This window comes from Triticum aestivum, chromosome 7B, assembly GCF_018294505.1.
Source record: "Triticum aestivum cultivar Chinese Spring chromosome 7B, IWGSC CS RefSeq v2.1, whole genome shotgun sequence".
Lineage (NCBI taxonomy): Eukaryota > Viridiplantae > Streptophyta > Magnoliopsida > Poales > Poaceae > Triticum > Triticum aestivum.
In genome coordinates, this window is record NC_057813.1 from 739,053,644 (window position 1) to 739,065,452 (window position 11,809).

Sequence of the window (11,809 nt, forward strand, 5' to 3'; positions counted from 1 at the left end):
TTTTCTTCGTCGATCCTTTTTTTTTGTTCCTTTTCCTATCCGCGTTAATAGTTAGGGCGCTGTGGTTGCAAATACTGCTGCCTGGTCATATTGAAAAAGCTAGCTATCAGCACGGATTTTCTTCAGGGAAAAAAATGTGATTGGCTTTGTTGTACTTGAAACTAATTTTGCAGGTTTGATTTTAGCCGAACATTTATAATTATTAAAGGGGGGATTTTTTTTATAAGGTTATTGTCTATACGGTAAAAATCAGCTCTGAGACTTGACGGTATGCGAGGGGACTACCAACTGAAAAAAGACTACAACAGACGATTTCTCTCTTTCCACTGCACATGCCGGCATCTTTCCGCCAAGTAAAAGGGGAATGTTTCTTAGAAAAGCTTACAATCTCCCCACCGGTGACACTAATATAGATTAATAAAGACCACATAGAACTAGATAAACAGATACTCTAAGTAGTACTAGTAGTACATTGATAGATGGTGCTGCGGCGGTGCGGCCCACCTACTCAGCAGTCCCAAGCCGCTACATATACACAAATACACAGTGCATCTAGAGTGTCCATACACAAATACAGAAACGGCAGCCACAAGCCCACAACCCACAGCATGCTCAACGGATCGAGCTCGCAAGTGTTCATCATGCCCGCCGCCGGCCATGTCCACTACCTCGTCGCGGGAGGCTCCGGAGGAGGCGACGACCCCAGGTACCCCTGGACCTTCAAGTCCCTGCATGAGGTGGACGCCGTCGTCCCTGCTATCGCCCGTGGCAGCAAGAGGCCGGCCGCCGTCCCCGGTGGAGCACCGGTAGAGCCCTACGGGTGCCCCATCTGCTTCCGCATGTTCGCCACTGCCAAGGCCGTCCATGGCCACATGCGCAGCCACACGGACCGCAGCTGGCGCGGCATGGAGCCGCCCCGCCCGCCGCCCCTGGGCGAGATCCGTTACCCGTACGTGTGCGACCGCTGCAAGATGCCGTTCCAGACGCGGCAGGCGCTCGGTGGCCACCGTGCCAGCCACAATGGTAAGAAAGGCTGCTCCTGGCTCGAAAGGGAGGAACCCGCCGTCGCCGAAGAAGCTCGGAAGCCCATCGTGTTCAACGTTGATCTGAACCTTCCGGCTCCCGAGGCAGATCAGGAACAGGAGGAGGAGGAGGAGTAGGAGTGATCAACAGATCGATCGAGCAGCTTGCTAGTGTTCTCAGTTGACAGTTGTTGGAGCTGTGCTTGCGTGTGCTATATTTGGTGTTTAGCTTCTCCGATATTATATCTGCCTTCCTTCTCTTTGACTTTGTGTTTCGAGACTCGGGTTGCAAATAGCTCTGGATCGATCGATCCCCGCTTAATAGATAAATAAATGAAGACTGTAATTAAGCTGCTATATATATGTGGGTCAGACTGTGTTTGATACTTTGATGCAGCTAGAACTAATTTTTCAGGTTATTTCATGTGATTCTTTGTTTCTTGAGCTGATTTGGTGCTGTTTTACTTGAAATTAGCCGATCTAAATTAGATCTATAGGTCAACGACCTTGTGTCATCTCCAGCAATTCTGTATGGTGAATGAAATTATTTAATGAGTTGCATTAATCCATAACTAGCTTGATTTGGCACGCATATATCTTATTTGGAGCTGATTTATCAGATGATTTTTTTTCCCAGGTGTTGTGCCTATTTCATATAGATAGGAAAAGGAGGAAAAGGGTCACAATGTGTATGCATGAGATTAATGGATGATAAAAGGGTCGATCCAGTCCTCGTATGATATACTATCATTAATTGCACCGTGATTTCCAAATATTTTCTTCCTTAGCAGAAAGAAAAAACGGCTTTGCGAAAAAGAACAGAATTAGTTTGAGTATTTATGTCTTCTAGTGAAACATGAAATGTGCCGTGTGCTTTACATACCATTTCCCAAGTTAATGATGTTGCTTCACAATGTTTATATTGGAGATATATATACTGGCATCATTGGAGTAATTAATGCATTCTATCTGTACTCTATATGCTATAAGAGTGTCCTTGTTCCTATATAGGAAATGAGAAGAACAACGGGGCTAAAAAATATTTTTGAAACAAAAAATTCATATTTTCGTGAAACAAAACCATGTATGTCAAACACATTGTTACTCAAAACCAATGTTTCATTTTCAGCTGCATGGACATACATTTATAATGTAGAGCACAACAGAGCATCAGACACAAACACAACTGTCCGAATCCGAGTCGGATTGAGATGTCTAGTTCGGCCAGGAGTGATTTCTGCATAGTGGAAGACAATTGGACCTGGATATGTGTGTTGAATCCATCGCCGTCCGAGAGGATTGGGTATGACTAAGTTTGACAAGACAATTATAAGTCGGACATGGATACAACTGTAAACATTGGACTTAATGATATTGCTTCACAATGTATATATGGGGGATATATTGGCATCATTGGAGTAATTAATGCACTCTATTTCGACTCTATATATGTTATAGGAGTCTCATTGTTTCTATATAGGAAATCAGAAGAACAAAGGGGCCAAGAAATATTTTTGATAAACAAAATGATATTTTCATGAAACAAAACCATTTATGCTGAATACAATTACTCAAAACCAATGTTCCATTTTCAACTGCATGGATATACATTTATAATGCTAGTGCACTGCACAACATCAGACAAAAACACAACTGTCTGAATTAGACTAGAATTCGGATGTCTAAGTCGACCAACAGAGATCTCCACGTAGCCAAAGATAATCTGAAAATTTGTGGCATTCCTAGAGGATTGGGTATGACTGAAAGGTTGACATGACAATTATCAGTCTGACATGGATACAAGTGTAACCACTGGACTTATATTTATTTGATCATCAGACTTAATATTTTGTAAGGAAGAACACCTCATAAAGCATATATTGGTTATATATAAATTTATCCCTTATAGATTTTTTTGTAATAATTATCCAAGATAAATTAAGAATTATGTCACACTTGCAACTTAAAACAACACAGAATAAATAATTGCTCGCTATTACAGAATACCGTTACACAAATGCTAGTTAGAGAATACCCATGTAACCGTCAACTACCATTTCCTACACACTAATCACGTTAGCTATATAGTCCTAGTACCACAGAGGTGTGTCAAGAATCGGGTGCCTTTCATCGATATAGAGACATAAACCACAGCCCGTGATGATGAGGCAGTCGACTCACATACATTCGTAGGTCACTTGGAAAGGTAATTAGCTCGATAATTTCCAAATAAAAGAGTGCGCGCTTGAGCAAAAACGCCAAATGTAGGCTTTAATTTTGAAAATTCAAATTCATACTTTGACGTTTCAAAAACTATTTGAAAAAATAGACATATACCAAAAGAGACATTGTACATGTGTGCAAATTTTCATGATGAAATAGGTTAAAATGGGAGCTAAATAAAATAACAAATTTGTGGCTTTTAAGCACATGTATTGTTCATCCCCATAATCCATGATTTGTTTTGTGCAACTCACAATTCAAGATATATATCTCATCATAAAATTTTACACACAAATACATTACATCCTTGTGTCCATGACCATATGCAAATACATGTCCAATGCAATGTTACACAGACTACAGTGTCACGTTCATGCAGGATTCCACATTTTACATGCCCATGTTGATGAGGTTGCCAATATTATATAAGATCATGTTGAATAACCTATAAGTGCATTGTTGTAATCTTCCTAGCTTTGTTGAGAATACACTCTCCCTTTTAAAAAAAGAAGCACACAAAAATTCCACAGTAAAAAGGTTGTGTGCATCAATTGATGTAGTAGTTGAGGGTGTACCTGCCTTTTGAAAAAGGAGATACCAAATGGGGGCAGATTCTGTATTAGGAATCAAATTTGAATTCATGTACCGTACCCGGTGTTACGTTTTTTTATGTTTCCAAAATAGTCTTTCTAGAATGAACACCTAAATACAAAAAGGACCGCAACACTAGAATGTGTGTCGATACAATATAATCTTCATGTTTTTTTAAGGACGTGTTTCTTCACAGTGATCTCATTCAAAAGATACTGCTATGTGCCATGGGGTGGATGTGGTGAGATTGGGCATCGTATGAAAAATAGTCGGCTTGACTATTGGACTAATATCTCGCCAGGCTGAACACCCTCATGTTTAGTGAAACCATGAACCCCCCCACCCCACCCCACCCCCACCCCCCGTCCTTGCACCTCACCAGCATACCATTGGTGTGAAGTTGTGTTGAAAGATCCATGGCCCAAAGATGGCATTCAGACATGTTGGACGAGGAACCAAAGACCAAGATCTTTTTGCAACAAAACATCACATAATACCATTTCAGATCATGGAGTGCTACTTTATAAGAAGTAAAAGACGAAATGGCCGAGAAAATATACATTGAAATTTTCTTTTGTGGCATAAAATAGCCCGATATCTCCCATAGGTACTGTTCATCTCATGTGCATTGTGTGGTGTATCTACTAGGATGGCATTGAGTGCGAAACAGGGTTGAGGTGGCACGTACGGAGAAGTTGGCGTAGATCAACGGGAAGATGCGATCAAAGACATAAAAGACAAAGCGAGCTGGTGTGGTGCAGGAGCCGAGGGTGATGTTGTCGAGTGGGAAACGGGTGACGTTGCATTGAGTCCAGCCGACGTGTTTGAAGGGGAGTGGCGCATGCATGTTAGAGTTAGAGGCAATCCTGTAGTGGATGTGGGTGTCATACACAAGGGTACAAGGTAGGTCGTGGTCGGAGCTTGAAGTAGACCAGGCGAAAGAGCTAAAGAAGCATGGGATTCACTACGGGAGGCCTGTGTGTAGGTTATTGTGTGGTATAAACATATAAACAATGATAATAAACAGTTTACATGGGAGGACATTAACGTTTTGAGTTTGAAGATCAAGACACTGATACCCTTCTGCATGATATCGCTAGTGGACCGAATGAGACAGACATCTTTGCCATTTTGAATGGAGGTGCATTTTGAAGGGAGGGGCATCTTGAAGGGAGGGGCAAGGCACACAATGAAAAGAACCCAACCATGGAGTCCTCCAGGTCGTAGTCGTGGAAATTTTCCTACGGAAGAACTCGTCTTGGTTACATGTTATTGTGTGTCAAAAGATTATGCATATATATTTCACATGTTTTTGTTTGTGAGAATAATTCACGATTTAAAAAAAGTTTGTGCATGTATCTAAAAAATGAAAAGGAACAAAGGAAGAAACGAAAAAGGAAAGAAAAAAGAAAACCAAATTTTAATACATTTATAAATAGAGAATAAAATTAAATAATATTGAATAATAGAACCATAAAACGTATAAACAAAAGGAAAAAAGAAAATAAAAAGAGGATCATATATAATGAAAATTAAACAAATAAAAAAAGAACGGAAGAAAAGAACTAGTGTTATTGGCCTCCGCCTAAACTAGAGGAGAGGTCCATACAACGCCCGTGTGCGTCAAATAGCCGCACCTTCGCAATGGTGCGAAACGTCATGGGTGGTCCATTTGGAAACACTGTAGCTTCGACACACTTTAACGCGCTGGTTTTAAATAGGGTTTTCCAAAGAATTTCTAAAAATATGAATATTCTTCCAAAAAATGAACAATTTCCAAAAATATAAACATTTTTTGATTTTGAACAACTTCCAAAAGTATGAACAAATTTTTTAAAATATTATTTTGAAAAACAATATTACCTGTTTTAAAAAACTAGTGTATATTAAAAAAGGTTCACTATATATTGAAATCCACCAGATATAAAAAAAATTGATTAGTGTGTATTCAAAAATATTCATCGTACTCCCTCCGTTTTTATTTAGGCCACGTATTAGTTTTGGTCAAGTCAAGCTTTATAAACTTTGACAAAGTTTATAAAAGAAAATATTAATCTATAGAATAACAAATAAACACAATTATTGAATGTACTTTCACATCATATAGATTTGTTGCGGTAAATGTTTATATTGTTTTCTATAAGCTTGGTCAAACTTTATGAAGTTTGACTTTAGTCAACTCCAATATGCCGATTAAATAAAAATAGAGGGAGTATATCTTAAAAAGGCTGATCTTATATTAAATTGTTCAATGTATATTACATAAATGCTAAGTGTGTATTCAAAAAATGTACATCATATATTAACGATTTGTTTGTCATTTATTTAATATATTGTTCCCATGTATTGAAAAGGTTTAAAAATTAAATGTTCGATGTTCTATTTTGAAAAAATTGTTTAACATATGTTGCAAAAACTATAATAAATAAATGGGAGAAAATAAGCCAAAAACCAGAAGAAAAACCAAATCTCAAAAGAGAAATAGAAAAAAAATAAAAATATAAATAAAAAGAAAACTGAAACAAAAAACTACACACAAAAAAAGAAAATAATACAGCCGAAAAATGACAGAATAAAAAGGGCGGCCCGGCTGGAGGCTCGGCCATTAGAATGCATTAGGACATCAATATCACGACATCTGACATCCGAAAACGCACAGGTCATGAGAGGGTTTGGAGAGTGCTCAGTATATTGATGTCCATAAAATATATTTGCAGAATGCCAAACTAGCCCATGGTTTTCGCAAAACCAGGGGTGGCTTCTGTCCTCAGTCAGAAACTGAAATTATAGAGTTTTGTCTCCATGTCAAATTACGAAGAATTGTATTGAGCTAATTTTGCAGTCAAATATATTTCCTTTTATTTTCTTTCATTTCAATTGTTAGGGACATACCAACTTCAGATAAGACTACACTATGTGTCATGGGAAGCTTCCTAGTTGAGATCAAACCATATAAACTAGGTTGCAATGCTTACAATAGGCGCACCCTTGACGATCTTGGAAGAACCAACGTCAGATTTGACAAAACCTTTTTGTTGTCCCCTTTTCTTCCTCGATTCTTTTTCTTTGTTCCTTTTCCTATCTTCATTAATTGTTAGGGCATTGGATTGGCATCCTCTCAAAAATTACCGGTTGTCGATTGAACACGACTCTTTTCTTGGGAGAGCACAACGACGGGTACTAGGTTCTCTTGATGAAAACCTAGACCGCTGGAATCGGTTTGCTTTACAGCAGAGCAAGCCACATCCTGTTGTCTCTCAATGCAAATCGAGATCCGATGGTGCTTTGTTTCCTCTAAACCTCAGCTAAACGAGCTGCGTGCGATGAAGAGGGAGGTCCATTTAACCTATGGGGTAAACTCTTTTCCTCCGAAAAGCTTCCGTCCAGAACTTTCGGCCTGCGAATCTGCAGACGGTGGCCGGATGGCTCGTGCGAGAGTGGACCCCATATTAGAACCCTTCACGATGGCAAGATCACAAAATCCGACCGCCCAAAGCGTGCTGGTTGTGAGAGGGTTAGGAGAGTGCCCAGTTTTAATAAACAGCCCACAGTTTTTGCAAAAACCAGGGGTGGCTTCTCTTCTCAAACAGAAACTGAAATTGTAATTTTTTTTGTCTCCATGTAAATTACGCAAATGTTTCTTAGTAAAGCTTACAGCCTCCCCACCGGGGACACTAGTATGAATGGATTAATAAAGACAAGACGGAACTAGATAAACTGATAATGTACTCACCACGCCTACCGCCCATCTACTTACAGTACTCTCCACGGCTACTGCAGCAGTCCCAAGCCACTATACATACACAAGTACAAAATGCAGCTAGAGTGTGTTGTCGTCTTCGTCTACATACACAAATAGAGAAACGGCAGCCACAACCCACAACATGATGACCGGATCGAGCTCCCATGTGTTCATCATGCCCGGCGCCGGCCATGTCCACTACCTCGTCGCGGGAGGCTCCGGAGGAGGCGACGACCCCAGGTACCCCTGGACCTTCAAGTCCCTGCACGAGGTGGACGCCGCCGTCCCTGCCATCACCCGTGGAGCACCGGTAGAGCCCTACGGGTGCCCCATCTGCTTCCGCACATTCGCCAGTGCCAAGGCCGTCCATGGCCACATGCGCAGCCACACGGACCGCAGCTGGCGCGGCATGGAGCCGCCCCGGCCGGAACCTCTCGGCGAGCTTGGGCCGGACGGGCGGCGCTACCCGTACGCGTGTGACCGCTGCAAGATGCCATTCCAGACGCGGCAGGCGCTCGGCGGCCACCGTGCCAGCCACAATGGTAAGAAAGGCTGCTCCTGGCTCGATAGGGAGGAGCTCGCCGCCGAAGAAGAAGCTCGGAAGCCCGTCGTGTTCGACGTTGATCTGAACCTTCCGGCTCCAGAGGCAGAGGAACATGAGGAGGAGGAGTAGGAGAGATCAACAGATCGATCGAGCAGCTTGCTGGTACTGTTCTCAGTTGAAAGTTGTTGAAGCTGTGCTTGCGTGTGCTATATTTGGTGTTTAGCTTCTCTATATATTTTATTCTGCCTTCTTTCTCTTTGACTTTGTGTTTCCAGACTTGGTGTGCAAATAGCTCTCGATCGATCGATCCCCGCTCAATAGATAAATAAATGAGGACTGCAATCTGCAATTAAGCTGGTTTGCTATATATGTGTGTCAGTTCGTGTTTGATACTTTGATGCAGCTAGAACTGAATCTTCAGGTTATTTCATGTGATTCTTTGTTTCTTGAGCTGATTTGGTCCTGTTTTATTTGACATTAGCCGATCTAATATTAGATCTATTGGTTAACTATGTGTCCAGCTCCAGCAATTTTATATCGACTTACTGAGAATTATTTAATAAGTTGCATTAATACATAGCTAGCTCAATATTGTATGCATATATCTGATTTCTCAACAGTTAATAAGACAATCACTAGAGATTGTTTCTCCAGGTGTTGTGCCCATTTCATATAGTAGATAGGAAAAGGAGGAAAAGGTCAGAATGTGTATGCATGAGATTAATGGATGATAAAAGGGTCGATCCACTCCTAGTAGGAAGCAATGTCATATTAATTGAACTATGATTTCCAAACCTTTTCATCATTAGCAGAAACCAAAAGTGGCTTTGCAAATACGAACAGAAATAGTTTGAGTATTTATGTCTTCTAGTGAAACGTGAAGTGTGCCTCATGCTTTACATACCAGTTCCCAAGTTTATGATATTGCTTCATAATGTATATATTGGGGATATATTGACATCATCGGAGTAATTAAGCACTCTATTTCGACACTATATATGTTATAGGAGTCTCAATGTTTCGATATAGGAAATCAGAAGAACAAAGGGGGCAAAAAATATTTTTGAAACGAAAAAAAAATCCAAATTACCATGAAACAAAATCATGCATGTCGAGTACAGTGTTATTCAAAACCAACGATGTTCCATTTTCAGCTGCATGGATATACATTCATAATGCTAGCACACTGCACATCATAGGACACAAACACAACTGTCCGAATCCGACTCGGATTCGGATGTCTAATTCGACCATCAGAGATTCCCACATAGTGAAAGACAACTGGACACATATGTGTGTGCTGAATCCAGCGCACTCCTACAGGATTTGGTAAGACTGAAAGGTTGATATGACAATTATCAGTCGGACATGGATTCAAGTGTAAACATCGGGCTTATATTCATTTGATCATCGGACTTGCTATTTTTAAGGAAGAACCTACCAATTAAAATATATATTGGTACATATAGATTTACCCCTTATAGGTATTGTGAAATGAATACCCAAGAAAAATTTAGAATTATGTCATACTTGCTACTTAAAATATACACAAAATTAATAATTGCTCGCTGTTAGAGAATACTGCTATACTAATGCTAGTTACCGAATATCCACATAACCTTCACCTACCAGTTCCACACACTCATCCCGTCTCTATCTGTAGAGTCCTAGTACCACCGAGGTGTGCCAGGCGTCATTGCCTTGCATGGATATAGAGATATAAACCACAGCCCATGATGATGAGGGGATCAACGTCACAGGCCTTCTTGGATATGTAATTAGGTCGATCAATTGACAAATAGAGAGTGCTAGCTTGAGCAGCAAATGCCAAACGGAGGCCTTAATTTTGAAATTTTCAAACCATACTTTTATGTTTCAAAAAATACACATATACGCAGAGACATAGTGTACGTGTGTGCAAATTTTGATGATGAAATACACTCTAATGAGGGATAAATCAAAGAACAAATCTGTGCTTAGCACATGTTCTGTTCATCCCCAAAGTCCAAGAGTTTTATTTTTTTTGCAGCTCACAATTCAAGGTATATCGTCATGAAATTATACACACATATACATTACATCCTTGTGTACTTGACCATATGCACATACATGTCCCATGCAGTGTTACCCAGACTGTAGTGTCACCTTCATGCAAGATTCCACATTTTACATGCCCATGTTGGTCGGGTTCCCAATATTATATAAGATCATGTTGAATAACCTATAAGTGCACAGTGAAATCTTCCTAGCTTCGTTGAGAATACATTCTCCCTTTTTAAAATAAAGCACATAAAAATTCTGCAAAAAAGGTTGTGTGCATCAATCGATGCAGCAGCCAGGGGTGTGCCTGCCTTTTCAAAAAGGATAAATGTATTTTACCAAATGGGGCAGCTTATGTATTAGGATTCAAATTTTAATGCTTGTATTGGACACGGAGTGTTATGATTTTTTATATTTCCAAAATAGTCTTTCTAGAACGGACACCTCAATCCGAAAAGGATCCCTACATTAGTATGTGGGTCGATACAGTATAACTTTACTTTCTTAAGATGTGTTTCTTCACAGTCATCTCACTCAAAAGATACTGCCACGGGGAGAATGTGGCGAGACTGAGCACCATATGAATAATAGCCGATTTGACAATCGGACTAATATCTCACTATGCTCAACACCCTCACATTTATTGAAGCCACGAACCCCCTGCCACTCCTTACCTTGCACCTCGCCAACGTACCATTGCAGTTGAATTTGGCTCGAAAGATACATTTCCCAAAGATGGCATTCACACATGTTGGACGAGGAACCAAAGACCAAGTGTCATTCTACAAAAAAAAAGCACTAAATACATCACATATTGCATGACACCAGTTCAGACCATGGAGTGATATTTTATATGAAGAAGTAATAGAGAAATGTATGAGAAAATACATAATAAAATTTCCCTTTTAGTCATGAAATAACTGGATATTTCTCATGTGTGTACATCTCGTGTGCATTGTCGGGTGGCTCTACTAGGATGGAACTAAGCGGGAAACAGGGTTGAGGTGGTGCGTAGAGAGTGGGTGCATAGATCAACAAAAAGATGCGGTCAACGGCACAAAAGCCAAAGCAAGCTGGTGTGGGGCGACAGCCGAGTCTGATGTTGTCGAGCGGGAAACGAGTGATGTTGGGCTGGGTCCACCTGACGTGTTCGGAGGGGAGTGGTGCGGGTGTGTTATAGTGGGAGGCGATTTCGAAGTGTTGTGGGTCTCCGGCACAAGGGTATGATGTAGGTCATGGTCCGAGCTGGAAGTAGATCAGGCAGAAGGGCTCAAGAAGCACGGGATTCGCTGCAGGAAGCATGTGTGCAGGTTTGTGTGTGATATAAACACAAGGTAAACAATCTTAATAAAAATTAACATGGGAGGTAACTCAACTTTTTTAGTTTGAAGATCAAGACACTGATACCACTTGTGTTCAAGTGGGTACCCAAGAAAAACACAACGAGAGGAATGGGGAGATAGTTTGTCAAGGAATCCGGCATAGGTTTTGGGAATAAAATGCAACCAAACACACGAGGGTGGTCGTAAATGGGGTGAAAACTACAAGGAAGACCAAGGGGTGTGAGAAAATTCTTGGGGCAAGTGGGACGATGATTAAATAAATCACATTGTTAGATTTTGAGAAGAAATGGAGCCTTCTCAGGGC

The 11,809-nt window shown here is 40.6% G+C and overlaps 2 protein-coding genes across 2 annotated transcripts; both read left to right on the plus strand.

The window, feature by feature from the left end:
- Nucleotides 1-586: 586 nt before the first annotated feature.
- LOC123156483 (uncharacterized) lies at nucleotides 587-1,295 on the plus strand. Its single transcript, XM_044574610.1, has one exon. It carries the CDS (start codon nucleotides 609-611, stop codon nucleotides 1,158-1,160), a length of 552 nt encoding a protein of 183 aa, XP_044430545.1. The 5' UTR covers nucleotides 587-608; the 3' UTR covers nucleotides 1,161-1,295.
- A 6,458-nt stretch (nucleotides 1,296-7,753) lies between these two features.
- Nucleotides 7,754-8,298, plus strand: LOC123158686 (zinc finger protein ZAT3-like). The gene has a single exon (XM_044576585.1). It carries the CDS (start codon nucleotides 7,754-7,756, stop codon nucleotides 8,249-8,251), a length of 498 nt encoding a protein of 165 aa, XP_044432520.1. The 3' UTR covers nucleotides 8,252-8,298.
- Nucleotides 8,299-11,809: the final 3,511 nt, after the last annotated feature.